The 23,236-nt window shown below is 49.7% G+C and overlaps 1 protein-coding gene across 1 annotated transcript in view; it reads left to right on the top strand.

Moving 5' to 3' along the window:
* The window catches only part of EDEM2 (ER degradation enhancing alpha-mannosidase like protein 2), a 411,530-nt gene that overhangs the window by 232,536 nt on the left and 155,758 nt on the right, over window positions 1–23,236 (top strand). Inside the window, exon 6 of the mRNA XM_069652257.1 lies at window positions 20,215–20,426. Coding sequence (XP_069508358.1) covers window positions 20,215–20,426 — 212 coding nt within the window. The remainder of the gene's footprint in view (window positions 1–20,214; window positions 20,427–23,236) is intronic.

Genomic DNA, 23,236 nt, shown 5'->3' on the forward strand with positions numbered 1-23,236 from the left:
CGATAGCTACCATGTTGAGGTCAAACACTAGTGTCGGTATAGGCATACACCTTTACGGCACAGGAGAGCAGCATGTTCTGATGGCTATCTGCTGCATGATGTGATAGGTTATGGATGGTTTATGTGAGCCAGGTAGAGCCTGTGAGCGGGTTGCCTGAAAGATGCACAGGATCTTTGTTTATGCTTGCTACTTGTGGATGTGAGTTGACTGTTTTAGGGTGCGTGAAGATGCCCCCAGCCTCATCTGTCCGAACTATTCAAACACTGGGCAGTGCTGTCCCTTGGTACAAAAGAATGGCATGCTGTGTCACTTTGAAACGGGCACCCAGAGGTGGGACATGGCGGATGAGTAGAAAAGGCAACCTTTACTTCCTCTTATCCTCCTTGCCACAGATCAAGGCTTGCATGGTAGATTTCTAAATGCTGACCTGGTGGGCAGAATTTTAGGAGGCCACCCTAGTTTAGTGGAACAAGGGAACCTTCTAGACAAAATAGAAAAATCTACAGTAGCTTGGCAGGCAGTCAAGACTAAGTCTCAGCAGGGGTGAGGGTTATTGGAACCCTACAATGAGCACACTGTCAAGCTCCACAGAAGACAAGTGTATATTGAAAATACATTTATTATAGGCCTTTATAACTAAACACAAATTAACCACAGTAAGAATAAGCAGTTACCAGACATGCCTTACACTATTTACCATATGTACAAATGTGTTTTGCCTAATGCGGAGAAGGGGGAGAAAATTACCACAACCTGTAACAGAAGAGGTAAGTTTAACAAAGGTACCGCATTGCACAGTTCTTCAAATTCAATCCCTAATTTATGCATTCAAGTCCTACGAAGTGATGAGCCTTGTGCTCAAAAGTACAGCTGTGCATTAACGTGCAGTCGTGTGTAAATGTGAAAGCGGGTCCTCCTCAGGGAGCTGTAGTAGTTCAGCAAGGGGCTTGGGGCGATGAAGAACAAAGCTCTATTATTCTAGGCGTGTCTATCCTGGCAGGCCGAGCGACTTTCCAGTTTTAGGAATAGCTAGGGAACGCAGGCTAGTCCAGCTAAGGTGAATATCTCATCAGGGATTCTCGTGCGTTAAAAAAAAACGGCTGTGCCAGGGGGCCACCGGTAAGTGATGCAAGTACTCACCGACCCTCGACACAGTCCAGGGCCAACCTTTGCCAGAATAGTCGTGGTCGCTTTTAGGTTTTACACCCACAGTTACACGTCGCTCTGGCTCTCAGCGGCTGCGGGATGGGACAATCGTCCATGGCGGGACAGTAGCCTTTTCTTAGCTCTCAAAGAAGAAAAAGAAGAAAGGAAGACAGTTCGAGTACAGCACGTCTCAGGGCACAGTGGGACAGGTATGCAAGGCTCCTACAACACCCGTCACCACAGCAGGCTGACGTGGGGACTGCAAATGCTAGCGGTGTGGCACGCTCATAAATTGTGAACCAGAGGAGCTAGGACAACGCGTTTTGGCAGGAGAGGGTCCAGGACCACAAGTGATTCCCAAAGTCTGGAGTCTCAACTCGGGACAGCGGTACTCCTATACGATACCCCAGGTTCGAGCTGGTCAGTTCGCTGGATGGCCCAGGAACACTTCCAGAAATGCTCTTTTCGAGGGTAAAAAGTAGGTGCCCAGAGTAGTTGGTCCCACTGCTCCAAAGGGTTGAAGCGCCCTTGCAGGCCTTCTGTGATTGATAGAAAAGCAGGGTCAGGATGCCAAACCTTCCAGCACGTCTCTGGCGGTTCCACAGGTCTGCTCTTTCGTTTCAGGATACTTGGAGTAGTTTGTGTGAACTTCAGTTAATTGACCTGGAATTGATGCAGAGCCTCTTTTATTATCCAAGATTCATTTTGCGCTCAAATCTGTGATAGCCAATGGAAGATCTGCTCTCTTGTATTCACGCCATACGTGGGGCCAATCACGGCCCACAGTGGTTCCAGTCATTCAGGCATACCAGGCATACTGGTGCCAGAAGTGTGGATTAGGACCAGACAGTCCCAATCCTCTTCCTGGGCACTAGCACATGTGACATGAAGGAGCCTGCGAATGATGCAGTTTTCACAAGAGTCTGCATGCCCAAATAAGGAATACCCGGGTCTCTTGACCTGGGGGAAGGCAAAGGGACAACATGGCCAAAGGACAGAACAAAAAACTTTGTGGCACAGCTATTTTCAGCACTGGACACAGTCTTGGGCCAAATGCGGTAAACGTGATCTGGTCCATCAAAACGAAGTAAAATACTTTAAAAGAAAACTGCTGCCACCAGTTCCTCCTAGACACACTTGTACAATCACCAAAAAATCATTAGAGGGTGACGAGGGCCATAAAACAAAAGGACCCCTATGTGCAGTACTGTAAGGTACTTGGCACATAGAAAAAGTTACCAAGAAATGGCAATGTAGTCAAAGACTAAGGGAAACATAGTTTCCCAGTACTGACAGCCTGAAGGACATGTAATTTTCCTCATGACAGATGAGCAAAAGCCCAGAGGAGTGCAGCTGAAGGCTGGTCTCCACTGGAAAATGTCAGGTTAGGTAAGGCAAACCAAAGCAACAAGTTTGGGGGTCCATAAATGGAGGGAAAATTGTACCTAAGGGGAAATCTTTCCTAACAGATGGGTTTTCAGAATCTGCCCTGTGGGCTGATTCTGAGAGCCCACTCAATGTTAGCGAACAGAAAAGGACTATCGCTTGTGTCTAGCCAAAATATCTGGGTTGTCCTGAGCAGCAAGGCTTAGAATTAGAAAGTTTGAGAGTGGTGAAGGGTTCAGTTAAGCGCACAATTTAGGCAGAATGTAAAAAAATACATTTATTTGTTTAGGCCTCAGACAAACGTTAAGCAATAATAAAAAAACACAGGTAAATATCACACTACAACATTCACTACTATTTTACATACACATTCACTTTACTTTTTAGAATAGTTAGATCTGTTTCAGAATACTCTAGGATAGCAAAATAAGTGAATAAAAAGAACCAGGTAAGTAACCATCAGATAAACAAGTCATATGTGAAAAATAAAGACGTTAGAACACCACACAAAACCCTAACTAGAAAAGAGTGCCTTAAAGTCACAGGTCCCAATGCAGTATTCTTCAGAAAACCGTATATATTTTTTAAGAGTCAGAACAAGGGTTGGCAAAGCCAACAGACACTATATAAGCATCTCAAAGTTAGAAAACAATTGAAGCAAGGTTCTTAGCAGACCCTCCCAACCACCTTGGGCGGTGAAGGAAGCCCAAGGTAGAATATTCGACCAGAACTCCACTGATCACGGTTAGGCAAGGCAGAGGTAGGTCAAGGGTTTTACACGTGTTAAACCCTATGGTGGTAAGTGGGGTAGGAATGGTAATGTTTACTCAACCCTGTACTCGGATCCACTCGGGGCGGTCGGGGGGGGCATACTAGAACTTCCTGAAATCTCTGGTATCCCTTATATCATGCCTTGGTTTTGTTGAGGGAGATCCAGGGGTCTTGAGTGCAGCAGTCACTTTTGGCTTTAGGTTTGGGCCTGATTAGTATGCGGTTCCATGCTTTGTTGGCTCGATTTCTGGATACTGGACAGCTGGCTATCTACTGGACTGAAGACGGCCATCACTCTGGCGACAAGGACTGTTAGGCAGAATCCTGTGCAGTTCCCTTGGGGAACACTGCAAAAAGATTAAGACTACAGGAACAGCAGTAAACCCAATTGGTAGCAGTCTGCACCACCCAGATTTACCTGGTAGCTGTGGCTGAGCACTCGGACTTCTCTCAAGAAGAGTAGGGCAGTATGTAGAGTATACACAATAGGTGCAAAACACAGTAGAGCAAACAAACACTGACCAGAGCTTTGGATAAAAAGTATATAGTTATTTATTTAAGGGTCACCTTTAGCAATCTGTAGAAAGGGGAGGCCAGGCAGGAAACAGTACCTTAAAGAGAAAAGAAGCTCCAGAGGGGGCAGTTGTTCCTGGCAGTGGTTGCAGTTTGTCGTTCCGACTAGGGGAAGAGAGGATCTCGTTGAGGAGGAAACTTGGAGTCGTTGCACTGCACAGGGATGAAACCAGCCACGGAGTTCCCGATTAAAAGGTGCAGTCCTTTTATTCGCGGTCAAAAGTGGTGAGCTTGGCTATCCGGCCGCTGGGGTGTTTGGCACGGACGATTCGGCCAAGGGCCGTCTTTAGAAGGCGAAAGGGGTGAACTGGTGGGTCCCACCAGCTCAGAGGAAGAAGACTCATCCGGCAGAAGGTCTTCTCTTGTCGTTGGGAAAGTGGTGAGGTAGTTGCAGCAGGGCTTCACCTGTGGTGTCGTCGTTGCAGATGGCTCAGCTTCGTCCCTCTTCGGATTCTTAGGTCCTGTGGCGACTTCTGAAGTTCCAGTCCCAAAGGCCCTGCTTTTATGCAGAAAAACCCCCATTCATCAGCCTAGTTGTCAATCACACATGCTAAGTGGTGAGCTGGGCGGCTCACCACTGGGCCAATCAGAGTAGAGTGCGACTTGGGTTGCTAAGGCAAAGCAGTCCAGGGTGCCAATTCCCCCCTCCACCCTTCTTGTGGAACCCACACAGAGTGGCACCATTTGGAGGGCTTCTGTGGAGAAGCCTGCCAAAATAGTGAAACAAAGGGCTCGACCTTGGTCAGAGTTACAGAGGCAGACACAAATGCAATTTTAGAAAAGAGTTCTGGCAAAAAGACCCAACCAGGGATTTAATATTAAATAAATAAACCGGCGGTATCTTTAACATTGCACCAAAAAGTGGTGCGTTTAAAATCAATGGGAAAATCCCATAGAGAATATTCCGGTGGAATATTTTGCGTGGTAACCACTGCCACCAGCCAGAATCTCGGCAAGGGGGGACTGGACAGTGCCCCCTTGCAAACAGGCAAGCAAGCAATATAATTAACCCCTTCCAGTACTTCCACAATATGATGGTTTGTACTGGTTCTGCTCACAATTTAGGACTAGTAAAGTCAATGGTGACTTTACATGCCCTAGGAGACAGTAGTCTGTCCCAGGGTATGGAGTCTATGTTTGGGGGTCACTATGACACCCCTGTGTTACTGCAATGAGGGTGCTGTGTAACACACTTACCAAAACCACATGAAACCCTATGGAGTAGAAAGAAAACCCCATAGCCCATAAGCATGCACGGAGTCAAAGACACTCCAATCATGCCTACGAGTGGGAGGAAAAGAGTCTCACTCTTAGCAGGAGAAAAAAAACAAACCCCAAAAATCCAGCAAAGCTGCTGGGGGACTCACTAGGTTTGGGAAATTAGCCTTATAAGAGAATTCTCCCCAACGAGGACCCGCTGAGCATTATACAGGCGGCGATCAACGATGGCCACTCAGAAATGTCAGATGTTGTACCACAAAGCAGGAGACCAAGAAACTGGTCCCTCAGGGCCCTTCATGTTGGAGGGCTGCAACTGCAGTGGGGGGCTTCTTGTTTTAAAATTCAAAGATCTGCAGAGACTTGAGGCTCAACTCCGGACGACAACCGATGCAGTGAGGTAGCCAAGGAAAGAAGCTGGTCAGCCACGATAGTTTCCGTGATGCTTCCAGAGACAGGATCCTCAAGCACCGTTCGAGACTGGTTGTTCCCACCGGTCCAGTGTCCACTGATGAGACCCTTTTGGGGATCAGCAAAGGAGAATGGCTTCGTCAGGATGGTTGAAGAAAACGATGTGCTGGCTACCTTCCAAATACTCGTTTTGGGCCCTTCGACAGGATGCTCCTTTTCTAGATTTATAGGCACCATTGATGATCTGAACAATTGCTGCAGGAGTCACTTTCTTATCCAGGATACGAGCTGCAGTCTTTCCCCAAGCCCACCATTAGTAAGCATTTGCACTGTTCAAAGTGGCAGGGGCTGTCCAATCCTGGACTGCCACTATCCACCACATCTGGCCAGCAACAGACACACCTTTGCGTGGATGTGGACTGGGACCAGACAATCACACCCCCTACATCCATCCAAACACATAAAATGATGTACCCAGGAAAGCTGAAGCTTTCCCCAGGAAAGAGCTTACTGTTTGTCAGAGACGATCAAACCTCATGAAAGTAATAGAATAGATGACAATCTCGTGTCATGGCCATCTTGGAGTAGATGGTACTCTAAATGGCAATAATCTGTACAATGCAAAAGCGCACCAGACAATAAAAACGAAAATGTTACAAATTTACAGGGTAATTCATGGAATTAATGTGCGCTGAAAAGGGGAGTGTAAGCATGAAAATCGCAGCTTACACGTGCGAAATCTGCGCACACAGGCATTTGTCGATTCATGGAATGCACTGCGCGTGGCTTACCCGAGATGTGCGCTGAATCCGCGTGTGGCGCACACGTCATTGCGACATCCCGAAGGCTGTGCGCGAGACGGCCAGTGAAGGTGCACACAAGTGCAGCGCACACCTAAAAAGGGAGCGGAACACGTGGAATGGGGAACAACACGTGAAAATGTGGGCATTATGGGGGGTTGGGGGGAGTACTGCTGCTAAATCCTAGCAACGCCCACACGAGCGCTAACAACATGTATTCACGGAATCAAACGGGAAACCCGCGCACCACAAAAGACGCGCTAATCCGGAAACACATACGCCAGCAGGAAGCAGGCGTAAGCGGCCCGGCGCAACATAAAAGTGCGCACAAACAAAAAACAAGCTCATACGCTACAATGAATATACCATCCCTCGCAGCATTGGTCATGGGATACCTCAGGTTGAGGAGGAGGATAGCCAGGCCCCACTTTTTTTTTTTACCCAGGACCAGCCTTTATGGGATGCCTAATGACCAGGTCTTTGGGAGGTACAGGTTTCCACCCCAAATCCTCCTAGAACTAGTTGCTGAGTGGGAGGATGACCTCGCATCACCCACCCTGTGCTCCCAAGCACTGAGCCCCTTGGAAAAGGTGCGCAATGTACTGCATTTCTTGGCTACTGGGTCATTTCAGCAGACAAGTGCCATAGTTGGGGGCGTCTCACAGGCCACGCAGTCACGCTGCCTACACCAGGTGTTGGCGATCACGACTGCACCCCCCCTCATATACATGCCTCGAACACCCGCAGAAAGGCAGGCCGTGGTCCAGGACTTTTACTGGGTGGTACACGTCCTCAAAGTGCTAGGTGCCATTGATTGCACCCATGTGGCTCTACGTCCTCCTAGGGCAACTGGGCACATCTATCGAAACCGCAAGCACTGGCATTCCATCAACGTGCAGGTTGTATGTGATGCCAAGGGAATCATCACTTCTGTATATGCCGACTATCCGGGCTCCAGTCATGATAGTTTTATATTCAGAATGTCACCCCTAAACCGGGACCTGGAAGCTGGGAGGCATGGCGACACAAGGCTCATTGGTGAGCAGAAATGCCTCTGCACATGCATGCATGTCAGACACTGACTAATGGCAAAACCCAACTAATGACAACCATTATCACCTCCCCAGGGGACCGTGCCTATCCTCTGAGCACCTACATGATGACACCAATACGGCACCCCACCACACCACCCCAGGTAAGATGCAACACAGCCCATATTGCAACCTGGGGCATAGTGGAGTGCACAAACGGAGTGCTGAAGTCAAGTTTTCGCTCACTTGACTGCTCTGGTGGCCAGCTGCTATATTCGCCCCCAGTAGTGTGCAGGATCCTAGTGGCAGCATGTGTCCTGCAAAACATTGCAACTCGGCGGGGCTTGCCGGCGGACATGGTGGTGCCCCCACATCTCCAACCACATGCATGGCTGCTGCGCATAGGGGGGGAAAGGGCACGTGGTGAGGCAGCCCGTACCCAGCTTGTGGCACATTTTTTCACTTAAAATCCCACCTCTGCGGAGTGCACACAGGCCTGGCACATACCAGCTCACAATTGATGATGATGACAAAAGGAACAGTCAACTGTCACAACCATACCACCCTGAGATTGTTTTCCTGGAAGTGCTACATTGTGTGCATCCCTAGCTACTTGAACAGACCCAATACTTTGTCAGTAATAGCACACATTCATGCAGCATGAAGGACTACCCCTTGCAAAACAGTGCACCCAAATGCTGGTATGTCACCCAACCCCTCCCAAACCCCATCTCAGCTGCCCAAGACACCATGGCATGGCATGCAATGTCAAAGCAACCAAATGAATGCACAACACATGACACAAGTGTCACAAAGTGCTCCGTCCCAAATGGAAATGGGCCAGAGACAATTCCCTCTCACCAATGAAAAAGAAACAGCACATATGAGCAAATACTTACTCGCAAGACAAAACATTAATACAGGACCCAACAGTGGCAATGTATGACGGTAAGCAATCACAATAGTGCAAGTGATACAACCTGACAAAGGCAGCACAGCGACCCCTTCCATCTCCAGTGTGTTGCTGGTAGGTAAATGTGGCAGTGTACTGCATACAACATGAACTGCATCTGCAATGGAGACAAGCAAGTTAAGACATGAAGAAGCTACATGCAAATATGCATAATGGGCAGTATGTAATACAATATACAAATCAACCATGCAGTGGAGAAACCATCAGCAATCCCCACTAGGGATGTGTAACAACCTGACAGAAGCTCCAGACACGGAAAACCCAAAGGAGGGTTGGTGGGGACAAGAGACGGAAAATAAAACAGTGCTGGGTCATGAAAACGAAACACACACAGGCCCTGATATTCACGGCCGCGACCGTACAAGTACAGACTTCATAAAAGCACCGGCTCAGGCAGCCGAGGGAAAAACTTGTTTTCCGATTAAGGGTAGCAAGTTCCTGTCAAAGTCAAACCGCAGTTATAATGACCGGAACAGAAAACCATACCAGCGTGTTAATAAACAAAAGAATGCGCCACAGAAAACTGTAGAAAACAGCATTATTGTATCACGGAACTTACCGTGTACTTTTACAATGAAAACCAGCGTTCTCCACGAGGAACCAGTGCGGGCTCCATTATGGCGACCAGGATGCTCCAGGGAAGGGGGCGGGGCTTGGAGGGGCTTTTCAAGCTTTCGGGCGGGGAAGCATCCTGATTGGGTGGAATTGTCCCAGCCCCTATATAAGGGAGGAGAAAAGGAAAAACTGACGGATTCGTTTCCTTTCTGTTGCAGACACCAGCAGAGAGTGAGGAAGCAGCCGAGAGGTTCCAGTGGGCATACGAAGACTAAACTACGGTTTTGCCTTTATACTCTAACCAAGCCTGCCGACAACAAATATTGGACTATAGACAGGGGTTCTTACCCAACTTAATTTTCTTTTGTTACCATTTTTTAAGTCAATGAAGACACATTTATGTTAACCTAACTCCTGCTCATAGTGATCCCTTACAGGGTGTATACAGAGTTTGGACTACAGACTACCCACACAACTTATGGAAGCACAATGCCTCTGTGTAAGTTACTGTCACACTGTGACACCCTTGCAAGCCCATGGAAAGGGGAAGCAGGAGTGGCATATGTGTCAGGACCCCAAGTTTCAAACACAAACACAGGACAAGCCTGCATGGGCCCTGCTGGAACATAGTGGATGCCTACGGGTGCCACACAAAGCAACACACTGTAACATGAATGTACAATCTGAAAAAAAGTTATCAACAAAAAAGGAAAACAAAAATAAGAAATTCAAATGAAAAATTTAAATTTCAAATGAAATATGAAAACAAAATGAAAATGAAAACAACTCAAAAATGTAAAATAAACTCAAAAATGTAAAATAAAATTAATTCAAAATGTAAAATCAAAAATGAAAAATAAAATAAAAATAAAAAAATGTAAATCAAAAATGGCCATGGGTCGACCCAGGAGGGAGGAGGCACAGGGTGCACCCCAACAGCCATATGCGCAGATGTCGAGAGAAAAAAAAAACTCCACGGGCTCATGGCCTGCACAGCTACCCGATAGTGGGAGAACTGTCGTCGCTGTCGTCACCTCTGGTGGTACATTAGAAGGTGTGCGTGGTATGGGAGGCAGACCACGCAAAGCCCTGGCATGCTCCTCCATGGCAGCAAGCAAGCGGGTCTGAAAGGTTTGGTTCTGCAGGATGATGGTCTGGAGATCCCCCCATGCCGCACCTCACGGGTAGCACAGACTTCTGTCTGCAAGGCCTCACGTGATGCCCAGATCTCCTCACGGCTTGCCTGGAGCTCAGCTGAGATTTTGTGTGTTAGCTGCTCCAGCTGCTGTTCTGACCTTGTACTCTGGGACACCTCAAATGCACCCAGAGTATCTCTGAGTGTTCTAACCTCCGGGCATCCCTGTGGGCCTGTGACTCTGCAGATATGGCTGTGCGCAGAGTCTCCAGTTCAGCCTGTCGGTCCCTGTTGGACGCCAACAAGTCCTCCCTGTGTGATCGGCACGTGGACTCCGTTGCCTGCTTCTGGAGCTCAACCTGCCTTTCTGGGGGGAGAATGGAAGTGGCCACCCTATCCACGGCCTGAGCCATCATCTCACACGATGCCCCCTGTTGTGCTGCAATAGTATACATGGAGTTCTCCCACACAGTATTGCCTGGTGGCGCACGGCCACCCCGTTGGTGGACACCACACCTGTTAGGCCCAAGGTGATGTGCCCCTTGCTGTGCTGGCACTGCCTGAGGCTGCAGGACTGCATTCCTCCTTTGATCTGCTGGCTCAGGAACAGGAGCAAACATAGTGGAGTGTGACCCTGCATCCGTAACTGCCACAGGCGGACATTCCAACACTCAATGGCCCATTGAGGGGTCTACCCCCAGTGCAGGGGTGTTGGACAGCACAGCATCCCTGCCAGAAACACTCACCTGAGATGGGACATTTGTCTCAGTGTCTGATTCAGCACCTGGGCCATAGGGGTCATTGGAGTTTTACCCAGAGACACCCATGGACAGGATGGTCTGTAGGACTAATGGATTTTCCTGCACCACCACCCCACGTTCTCCACTGGTGCCTGGTTGGTGCTCTGAGTACTCCTGCCCCTGCGCCATCTCCTCCTCTTCAACAGCATCTAGTGCCTCATCACCTGCACAAAAATAAAACAAAATTAATGAAGACAGGCATGAACAGCATAGCCGACACACACATAGGCATCACAATCTACACATCGAATACATTAATTAGACATGTCAGACATTACACAAACTCTGGCATGCATGCACTGGCAATGAAGTGGAAGGGGACCCTAAAAGCAGACACTGAGGACTCCAAAAATGGAAAAGCAACACATGTGCTGCATGGTGCATAGCACCTGCATCACACATTAGCCTGTGAGTGGCATGGACAATCTACAAACATGACACATGCCAGCACACAGATGGCACGTAGCATAGCCATGGCAGAATTGACAAAGACACCCAGATGGTAGTAAATCAGTACTGTCCCCATCCACGTGAGACGCACATCATGAAATAGAACATGCAAAAGAGTGTGACAAAACACATGTCACACGCTGCAACAATGCCACTGTTTACTAATACAGTGATGGGAGGCACATGGATACATCAATGGTAGGTCACTTGGACATGACACAAGTCAATTGTCGTGTTGAACATTCAAACGGGGCTTCGAAGTGATCGGGTACAGTGCATGTGTAGGTGCACAAAAGTCAATCAGCCTGATTGATGAAATCATTTCCATTAAAAGTTAACAAATGTGGGGTTATTGTGGGGTGAAATCTATGTCTGAAGTATGTTGAATTTGGGGCAGAACGGCACAAAAATGTGTGTTTATCGTGCAAATGATTCCATGATTCCATCAATCGGGCAGAATGAACACTATTAAGAATGTTGTGGCATGATACCAGTTGAAGGGCAAGTGCAGTCATTATGTGCGAAGTTTTTTCAGCGGTCAGTAGGGATACTGTGAAACCCAAACCCAAGGGCGGGGGATGGTTTGGAGGCACCACATGGGTCACATATAGCAGTCATGACTACACAGCCTGACCTGGCACTCAATCAGAACACATCACCCAAGCAACATATACATGGTCTGGACACACACGCATGGCCACTCACCAGACATTGCCTCAAGATCTGGTAGGTCTCCCACGCCTTGGATCTGATCCTCTGCGATGAACCCTCCAGCGATTGCCTCATGTTCTGTGAGTTCATCCTCCTCTGGTGGAGACCCACTGCCAGTCACCAGAGTAGAGGCATAATTAGAAGCCAGCTTGTTTTTTGCTCAGTGTTTGAGTTCATTCCACCGGTTTGAGCAATCAGCTGTGCGCTTCACAAATCCAAGTGTACTAATCTGGTCTGCGATGCACTGCCAGTGTGCCCTACGTTGAGCAGTCGTAGTCTTGCATCCTGCAGTCACCAGCATGTTGCGGCCATGTGCCGACACGTAGCCCACAAGCACGTCTAGTTCCACATCATTGAAACTCCGCTTCTTTGACGTGCCGGAAGGGCGAGCCGTGTCTAGGGTCCCAGCCTTTTCCGCAAGAGCACGCTTCTTCCTCTTGAGAGGTGGTGTGGACCTTGAGTGGCTTACGCTGCTCTGGTCGGTAGGGGCTGAAGCGCAGGTGGACTGGCCACTGGAAGCAGGCGATGGCACGATGACCAAAGGTCTCACTGCAGGCATTGGCGGCTGGGTGGTGTTGCCAGGAACAAGCGGCACAACTGCCTTGGTGTGATGGTCTAGGACCAACACTGTCCCGGCTGGGTGACTCCTCACCCTGGCTGCTTGGGGCAGCAGATGACATTGCTGCCCCAGATCCATGTGGCCTGGTGACAGCAACTTTCACCGCCACACGTGGCTTTGACTTCGTGACACGGAAGTCGGCCTTTGAGTCATCCTGTGCCAGTTCTGTGACCAATCTGGGCCAGGTTAACAGGGCCTGAGCTGGGATGGTGTCAGCTGCATCTCCCTGACCCATTGGGGGCGGGGGACGCATAGGTGTGCCTGATTGTTCCTCGACACACTGGCCTCTTGGGCCACCCTGCCCACTCTGCTCATCCTGGCCCCGTCCCCTACTGCAGACACCTCTTGGAGGCCGGCCACCTTTGCCTCCCTTATCACTTGGTCACCTCCCAACCATGTCACTGATGTTCTTGTGCGAATGGGAGGTGCAGTAAACCATTGTCCTGGGCAATTGGGGTGAAGGGGACAGGGTACTAGATGGAATACATACCCCTGTGCTCTAGCAAGGCTGTCTGTGACCCCTGGGGGAAGATGACTGGTCACGTAACGGTCAGGCACCCCAAAAAAAATTAACGTGCATGCGACCCCCCCTCGGTAGCCCACATGCGTGGAATGAAGGACCTGCAGTACGCTGTGGCACCCAGAAACACAAAAATAAGCATACGTGTGGTACACGCAGGCTACAATGACCTGGGTATGTGACACACCGGGGCAACACCGTGGAAAAATACGTGCACGACTCCCTGTCTGCCTGGAAAAATAACGTGAAAAAGATGCGCATGGGTGCGTAGGCAACACCCCCGCCAAAAGAAGAATTGAGCTCTGTCTTAGTAAACAAGCAGTACGCACTGCAACCGTTGTGAAGTAATCGCATGCGAACCGACAAGAAGTACAAGAATCGCTCTCGACAAAAAGCACGTACAAGCAAATGGTGTCCTACACGGACCTTTAACCCCTTCCCACAGAAATGCCATGCGTGCCTTATCACTTGCGCGCTGTCTTTCCTCAAATTACATGCATTAACACGCTGATGTGCTTTTTTTGCACGTGTGGATTTACTATGCACCCGTGCCGAGGGAAACGCCTGCGCACATCACGTCACTTACATGCATACACGCCAAGGGCCTTTTTTCGAATTTCACGTTGACGTGCTGTTTTTTCACGTGCCAAATCACTCTGCATCAAGCTGGCCACACGGCAACACACAGAAGACCACGCTCCTGCCCAGAAAGCCATCTGTTGCTGCCTGCCTGCTGCCAACAGTGCCCTGCCATTTGGTGCCTGCACATCAGCCATCTGCAGGGGTCCAGTTGCTGTGACCACCCATGCTGGAACAGAAGACTTCCGACTGGTGTACCATCGCTCCTTAGCCCAGCCCCAGGACCCAGTTGCCAACCCACACCTGCCTCGGGGGTTGCCATGTCCGAACCAACACCATCCGGCACCAGTGGCAACCCCCAAGCAGAGAGTCAGAGGGCTGCCAGCTTCACTGCCAATGAAGTTGGCATCCTGGTGGAGCAAGTCCTGGGGCTTTATGATGCCCTCTTCTCACCATTGCGCGCCGACGAGGAAGGACGGAGGAGGATCTGGACGAACATAGTGGGTGCCATCAACGCGGAGGGGGTGGCACCCCGTGACATCAAACACGTCCAGAAGCGCTGGGAGCACTACAAGTCCAGGACCCTCAAGGAGGCCCGGCGCCTCTTAGACACAGCGGATGCAGTGGGACGCCGGGGCCAGTTTACCACCCAGCAGATGAGGGTCCTGGAGCGCATTCGCCCAGTGCTTCACCACCAGATCCTCAGGATGCAGGCCCATCTGGAGTCGAGCGGTAAGTGCCAATGCACTGCTGTGTAAAACAGTGCATGTTGCAGTGTAGTGGTAGTTAGCTACTTGGCTGTATGTGTGACATGGGTCATGTATGTATGTATGTATGTATGGATGTGTGTGTGCAGGGACATGATGGTGCTGCATATGAGTGCAGTCAGGCGTGACCCACATGGATGGTGTATGTGTCACAATGCATCATGCGGAGCAGCATGCCAAATTTACACGTGTATGCATGCCTGTGTCTGTACTTGGACATGTTTGGGGTATGAGAGATGGGTGCTGCTGTCATGGACATGCATGGTGTACATGTCTGTGAGTCTGAGTAGTGTGTGAGTGACTGGTAAACACCATGGATGCATGACACATGTCCATGATGATGTGTTGATCCATTGATACAGCCTATACATCCTTGTATCCACTGTTTCTTGGGGTATACGGGACCAGATGCATGACCCTCCGGTGATGTGTGTGCATGTGATCAGCATGTCACATGATGCATGTGAGTTTTAGCCCACCGTTTGATGTTTCTATGGTGCCTTGGTCATGGATGCAAATGTTTGTTGCATGTGCCATCCCTGTTCCTGCATGTGTGTTGCCTGCACTGACCCATGTGTTGTGGAGGGACATGATGGAAGTGATTTTTGACAGTGACACTCATGTGCTATTGCTTTGTGTCTAGGGGACTATTGTACAGTACCCTGATTCTGGTGTGCAAGGTCTCCCTTTACACAGCGGCGAGTGAAGAAGAGGGCGGAGATGGCGCTGTGGAGGAAAGCGGCAGGCGACGCAAGGCCGAGTCACCCTCCCAGGACATTCCATCATCTGGGAGCGAGGGGACTCGTGCCACGTCTGCCACTACAACTTCAGCAGAAGGGGTGGGTGAGCCCCCACAGGTGCTGGGGATGGCGGAAGACAGTGCAGAGACATCCAGGTTGGTGGTGTGTACGGAAGAGGAGGAAGCCACATCCAAGCTGCGCATGGGGCATGGTGGGGGTGGTACCACTGGTGTAAGTGGTTCAGTCCAGGGGCAGGAGGCAGCACAGGTCGCCGCGGAGGGGCCTGTGCATGTCACCTTCCCTGCCACTGTGACTGCGTCACCATGCACCAGCAGGGATGCCCCGTCCCAGGCCCGTCCGCAGGTAGGGGGGAGGTCCACGTCATCTGCCACTCCTCTACCTGCGGACGTGGGGACCCCTGACAGGATCAAGTCCATCCTCGTTGGTGTGACATTGCTCATACGTGTAATTCGTGATGACGTGCATGCTTCCTGGTAGGATCCCGCACATAATCACGAAGAGAGGTGTACCAACGTGGCCCACTTGAGAGGGCTCGTGGTCGGGGGTTTCCTCAATGTGTCGCTCTGTCTTGCGCCCTCTCCTCCTCTGTGCACACTATACTCCAGTCATTCTCCGTGCCGTCTTCCAGCCCACATTACACCAGGTCCCCCTGTGGACCTGCCCCAACCAACGCAGCCAGACTGTTGGAGATCCCATCCCTGCCACAGTCGGGAGTCGGAGCTCCAGCACAGGTGGTCACCCCAGCAACTGGACCCCTGGCAATGGACGATGTACAGGCACATTCAAGCAGGGCACCTGCACGACGGTCCCGGGTGTTGCCATCTACCCGGAGGCAGTCGTGGTGGTGGTGGCGGCGGCAGGCAGCAAAAAGGCAGCGGCAGGCTTGGCGTGGAAGGCATGTGGCCTTGGGCCATCAACATCCTCGGGGCAGGCATTGGCTGACGGGCAGGAGGAACCAGGATTGGGAGTGTCTTTCGTGTGGCAGCGGTTGGGCCAGCAAATGGGTGCAGAGCGGCAGCGGGTGGAGGGCACGACTCACAATGGTCAGGGCGGCGAACTCCATGCACAGGGCATTGGGGCGGGCTGAGTGCCTTGAGGCAACTCGCAGGGAGTTGGAGGAGGCTGCATCCCTGCAAGACCTCTCGGCCAGGGAAGCGGCCCGGCTCTGGAACATGGACGTTGAGTTCGATGATGCCCTGGCCCGGAACATCAAAAAGTAAGCCGTCGGACTAGTCGACCGGCCTTGTATATAGTTTTGTAGGTGTAGGTTTCCTTTTATTTTTATTTTTCTTTGGGGCGCATGGACTATGCCCCGCCTTTTTGTAAATAGTTGTTAGGTAGGTTTTTGGTTAGGTTTCATTTGGATTGTTGGGCTCATGGACCCTTGAATTTTCATTTGTATATAGTTATGGACCTGGATCTACTTTTTTTTTTCACCCATGGAGGAATGCTTTGTTTTTTTTTTAACTTTGGATTTTATTTTATGGACTGGCGCTTTGGAGCCATTTTACTTTGGATTTTATTGATGACAGCCTTCATTTTTGTTGCTCAATTTTGGACATCTGGACTTGGATTAATTTTTTTTATTCTTGTGTGCTTTCGTTAAATTCATTATGTTTAGTATTTAATACAGGTTTTTTTCTCTACTTGTGTGGTCTTCTCTCATTCGTTTTGTGCATGTCACAATGTGTGTTTTCTCAGTCATGTGTCGCCATTGTGTGGGTCTGACTGACATGTATTCATGGGCATGCTGGTTATTTGGTTTCTATCATGACATGGGGAATTCAATATGGAGTGGATGGAATGCTTGGTTGGGTGTTTGGACTGGGGTGGCGTAGGGTGGGATGTGGGTGTCCATAAGAGCCTTGGGTCTGGATTGTGATGACGTGTTGGGTGGTGGGCATGATCGGGGCTTGCTGGCAGGTTGCCGTCACTGGGGGTGGGGTGGGGGACATGAGTCGGGGCTCCCAAGTGCATGGTGCCATGTGGCCTGCCTGCGGGTCATGGTCTGGGGTGATGGGCTGCCTGTGGGGCATGCCCAGGGGTGTAAGGTGGTCCCCTGTGGTGTGGGCTGCCTGCAGGGCATGGGGAGGGGGGAGTGCCACAACCGGGAGGGCCCACACTGGCAAATTGCTTGTGAAAATCCCTGCACACCCCCGAATACGTGTACCCCGCTCGCGCCAGGCCAATCGCCTGTAGTACTCCCCACGCACCCCCGGAATACGCCTACCCCGCTCGCCCCAGGCCAATCGCCTGTAGTACTCCCCGCGCACCCCCGGAATACGCCTACCCCGCTCGCGCCAGGCCAATCGCATGTGAAACTCCACGCGCACCCCCGGAATGCGTGAAGGCAGCCCATCCACCCTCCCCATGCCCTGCAGGCAGCCCATCCACGCTGACGATGACCCGCAGGCAGCCCATTACCCCTGACTATGACCTGCAGGCAGCCCATCACCCCTGGGCATGCCCCACAGGCAACCCATCACCCCAGACCATGGCCTGCAGGCACCCCATCACCCCAGACCATGACCCACAGGCAGCCTACACCACAGGGGACCACCCTACACCCCTGGGCATGCCCCACAGGCAGCCCATCCACCCTGTCCATGACCTGCAGGCAGCCCATCACCCCTGACCATGACCCGCAGGCAGCCCACATCACAGGGGACCCCCCTACACCCCTGGCCATGCCCCGCAGGCAGCCCATCACCCCAGACCATGACCCGCAGGCAGCCCAAACCACAGGGGACCACCTTACACCCCTGGGCATGACCCGCAGGCAGCCCATCCACCCTGACCATGTCCCGCAGGCAGCCCATCACCCTGGGCATGCCCCACAGGCAGCCCATCACCCCAGACCATGACCCGCAGGCAGCCCATCAACCCTGTCCATGACCCGTAGGCAGCCCACACCACAGGGGACCACCCTACACCCTTGGCCATGCCCCGCAGGCAGCCCACCACCCCAGACCATGACTCGAGGCTGCCCACACCACAGGGGACCACCCTACACCCCTGGGCATGCCCCGCAGGCAGCCCATCCACCCTGACCATGACCCGCAGGCAGCCCATCACCCCTGGCCATGACCCGTAGGCAGCCCACACCACAGTGGGGAAATGTTCCACGCAATTTGCTTGCCACAGGCGGAGTACGCGTATTCAAGGGGGTGCAGAAATAAATTTCCACACGTCTTGGCTGCAACGAGCGGGGTATGCCTATCGAAGGGTGTGTGCGGGGAGATTTTCACACGTTTTGGCTGCCGCAAGCGGGGTACCTGTATTGAAGGTGGTGCGCAAGTACATTTTCACGCGTTTTGGCTGCCGTGAGCGGGGTACGCATAGTTTTTCACACGATTACAGTGTAGTGGACCTGTAAGCTGGTCCCGGGTTAGCGAAGTCCTTTGTGCCGTATTGGGGATTTCGATGGATTTTCTTTGCGCAAGGGGCGTTTTTAGGGGCGTAACTGGCGCTGCAGAATGTCCGCTGCGCCACGGCTCAAAATGGCTTGGAAAATCCATGAATACACAGTGCGCCAGAATGCTGTTTAGCACACACGGCTGACGCACACTCCCTCTCTGCGCTGCCCGTGTGCGCTGCTTCTGCGCTGAAATCTATGAATTACCCCTATATTCTCTTCCACCAGCCTGTCCTGGACACCAAAATGCAAGCAACCATAAAGTTCCAAGTAACACTTTTATAGGGACACACAATGTGCCTAATTCACAGAGCGTTTTCCAATGGGGTTTTGCCATTACAAAGCGCTTCTATGAATCAGGGCCAATGTGTGTCTACTGCATTTCACAGTAAGGTGATGTGTGCAGGGAAATATAAACAGAATTTTACAAAGGAGAACCAACTTCTCCTACTAGGTACTGATCAGTGTCCCAAAACAAATAAGCTTTGCAAGTCAAGTGAACTAAAGTCTTCACTTGCCTCCAAAAGTCAGGAAAGGTTATAGACAATGGGCCTCATTACGAGTCAAGCGGTAACAGTGCTGGAAATTCAGGCAGGTTACCGCCAGACTCGTATTACCATTCCTCCTCCGTGATTGCTGGAATCACCGGGGCATTACAACCCTGGTGAGCCGGTAATTCTGGAGGCGGAAATCTGTTAATCCCCATTCCCATGGAGTGCCAAGAGACTCCATGGGAATGGGGAAGTGGAAACATCGGCACCATACTGTAATGGTGCCGGTGTTTCCATGTCCGCCTGCAGGCGGGTCGTGTTAAACCCGCCAGGTCAGACCTGGCGGGAATGACACCTCCCGCTTGCAGGACTCTTAATCAGCCTGTCCAGAAAGAACGGTGGTAGCAGATTTACCACCACCGTTCTTTCCGTACCGGCTGACTTGTAATGAGGCCCAATATCAACATTTTGGGGTGTCCTATTGATGTCTATTGGGGGAAAGCAGCAAAAAGAAAATTTTCACTAACAGTATGTATACATGTCATGAGGCAAGGTAGTTTGGAATGGGATTATCGAACCCAGCAAATTCAGTTTACCACTTCAGGGTTACTGTTCACCTAGCTTTTGCGCCTCCATGGCCCCTACAGGTCCCCGGTTCATAATGTAGGCCCCTGTAATGTGACTGTCATATTACCTTATAACAAGAAGCAGTCCGTTTCCCACACGGGTAGACACTCGCACATACACAACAGATGGAACACAGACAGCAGCAGGGCAAGCTGATCTCAACAGTTAAATCTATGTTCTGGGGCCTGTGAGTACCTGGCAGTGTATCAGCTGTCTATCCCCTACTTATTTAAACCTCCACCGCACAACTTTCCTAGCCACCAGGTAGTGTTTCTGAAGCAATTGCATATACAAAGTCATAACGTACCTTTCAAGATCACAACTTCTTTTTTTGCTGAGACTTGCAGCTTGAACAAATATCTAACCAAATTTTTCCTTTTAAACATAAACTGCGTTCTGACCATAAATGCATTGCATTTCTTGTTTGAAAAATATTTACCTATCTTTGATTATGAACCCCCATATTTTGTGAAGCTTTTCAGACACCAACAGGCATGCCATATGGAACTGTCAATTTGCTGAAGGGCGTAAACCCAGCAGAGACCCCTGTCACCTGCACTGCTGGCGTTGGGACATTTATAGTGGAATTTGCTACGTTGAGTCGCCTTACCGGTGACCCAGTGTTTGAAGACCTGGCCAGAAAAGCCCTGGTGGGGCTCTGGAAGAGTCGTTCTGAAATTGGACTGGTGAGTGAGAAACTGACGCACTTTGCTTCCTGCAAGATTTGTTGAGTTTGAGCAGAAATACATTGATCCATTCGTACAGCAATGCAGCTCACTTTGTGTGATAAACTGCCTTCTAAAGCCCTACTATCAGAGACAAAAGGAACAGTATCTCAAAGTTTTCCAAGTAGTCAAAGTAGAATGCCAATCCAAAATGTGGAACTGGAATTCAATTATTTCCAAGCATCCTTGCCAACTAAGAAGCAACATGTTTGTTAGCTTTTAGAGATTTGGATTGACTTGTTGAATTGACAAGTGTTCAGTTTCCAGGTACAACCCATGTCTTCTGTCAGTTGCAGCAGAGCTGGGGCGAGGAGTATAAGGATGCTTGATAACAGAATTTGGACTTACTTAGCAAACTGGTCTAATGGATTCTATCCATACAGGACTTAATGTAATCCAGCACTACAGTGCATACTGGACATTATGGAATATGGCTCTGTTAAATTGGATTAATGGAATATGATTTTATGTTGCTAACTTGGCATAATAGAACCAGGCACTATTGTGACGACTCTGCATTATGGGAGGTGTATTTCTGTGCTATTAAGCCAAAATGGAATGTGGCACTGCGGCGTTAAATGAGCCTAAAGGAATATTACTGTGCATAATAGAACCTGTTATGTGTATCCTAACTAGGCTGATTATTGTAAATGGGCGTTTAAGCCCATTGGATGACAATGGTGGGAGCTCCAGAGTCTTTTAATGCAATGGTTAGGGTACATGAACTTTTGTTGACCGTGCCTGCTGTGCTCCGAGTACTAGATCCCATCCCAGCAATATATAATGATTGAAAGTTCTCTGTGGGCATTTCGTAACATTAGCTGTGAAATGGCAAGTACCTGCCATATGATGCCAGCGCCATTGGCACTGTCAATACTTGTCTTTTTAGTTTTGGTGACTTTTTTGAGGTAATGCTGGCTACCTGTATGCAGGCAATAACTATTGGTATAGAAAGTGTGTTGGCTTGGTTCTTTTTTTTCTGTCATTGCAGGATCGATAATACACACCACTTGCCTGAGCAGTAGCACATTAGCTGTCAGACAAATGCTTGTCACATAAATTTGAGGTAAACCTCAATTTCTTGCTTCAAAAAAGATTTCTGAAAGGCATTGTGTTGGTTGTACCTATTACCCTACTCCTAGTGTAACAGAAACACTTTAACCAAACAGGCCTTCAGTAGCCTAATTTCTAGGCAATACAGTGTACCAGCATACAGCAAACCGTGCCTTTATTTTATACAGAAAGATAAAAGCATGATGGCACCATGCTGTTCATTTTGTTGGAATTATTTGTACAAAATTGTAATTGCAATGGTAAAAGAAATGTGTTGTTGAACCTGCCAGCCTATAGAAATGCCAAAAATGTTGGCTTTGCCACTTCATGTTTTTAGTCACTTTGGTGAGGAAAATATATTTGATATAAAGCTAGGGTCATGGAGCTAGTCAGCACCATTTTGTCAAGGTTTGATGTGTATTTGCAGAGAGGAATCATGTAGAACTGTGCCCCGTATATAACCTGAGTTACTTGAGGGTATTTATCAATATTGTTGCCTATAGCAAGAATTGTAGGAACTTCAATTGGGCAGTTCTTCAGCATATTTAGATTTACTTGCCTATGAGACACTGAATGTTACAATCTAAGCAAAGGCTCTACTTGACCATAGACAGCAAGCCAGGTATAAGTACACATCATGATGTAACTTTCAAAGTGGGGTACACGTTGCTCTCCTTAATGAGAGCAGTGTGGTTAGAGCAGTAACTCTTCTTGAGTTAACAATGCCAACAACATATGACTGAGGGGTGTGCATATATTGTAAAATTGATGCGGACCTAGAAAAGCGATCTTGAAATACTCTGGGCTTAATTCAGGGTGAGGGATTGTTCATGAGTGACATAAGGGAAACTCTCCTTGGAATGTACTGTAAACCATTTAACCACTATGACTAGCATTGTGGAGACATAATATCGAACACAGTTGAAAGTCATAAGGCAGTTGCTGGCGAATAATGGTAGCATCTGAGCAAAAGAGCCCCATTGCAGTTCACTCCCTGGAAACCGGAGTAACTATGAACCTTCTTAACTCGGCACCTTGCGTTTTCTCTAGGCAGACCCAGGAAAAACAAACACTTCACATTAACTAGAGTCCATTTCATTCGCACGATATTCATAGCATTTGTTTGAATACTGTTACAATCCAACCCTTGGTATCAGAAACTGCACTCCGAAGCTCCTGAGCATCTGGCTGGGGCGTTAGAGACATGTGTGCTGCCAATGACCTCTGCTTTAATGTCAGTAAGACTGGGATTCTACTCATCGGCACACCCACTCCCTCCTTCCCTGCAGCTCTCTGGCCGGCCTCTCTTGGCCCTCTTCCTGCACCTACCTGCATGGCAAAAAACCTCGGGGTTATCTTCGACTCCACACTCTCCTTCTCTCCTCATATATCTGACGTCTCTAAGAAGTCACACTACCAGCTGCACCTCCTCAGAGGTATTCTTCCCTTCCTCTCCTTCCCCCAGAAGCTCACTGTCTCATGAGCCCTGGTTCTCTCAAAGCTGGACTACTGTAAAAGCCTCTATCTTAATCTGCCTGCCTCCACTCTCCGCCCTCTGCAACTCATCCAGAACAGAACTGCGAGACTTGTCCTTGGCCTTAAGCCCAGGGACCGTATCTCTCCAGGACTGAAGTCTCTACACTGGCTCCCAGTGGCTGCGAGGATAAAGTTCAAAACCCTCTGCATTGTCCACAAGGCCTTCTGAGGCATGGGGCCTA

Source organism: Ambystoma mexicanum, chromosome 3p, assembly GCF_040938575.1.
Source record: "Ambystoma mexicanum isolate Mex_15411 chromosome 3p, UKY_AmexF1_1, whole genome shotgun sequence".
NCBI lineage: Eukaryota > Metazoa > Chordata > Amphibia > Caudata > Ambystomatidae > Ambystoma > Ambystoma mexicanum.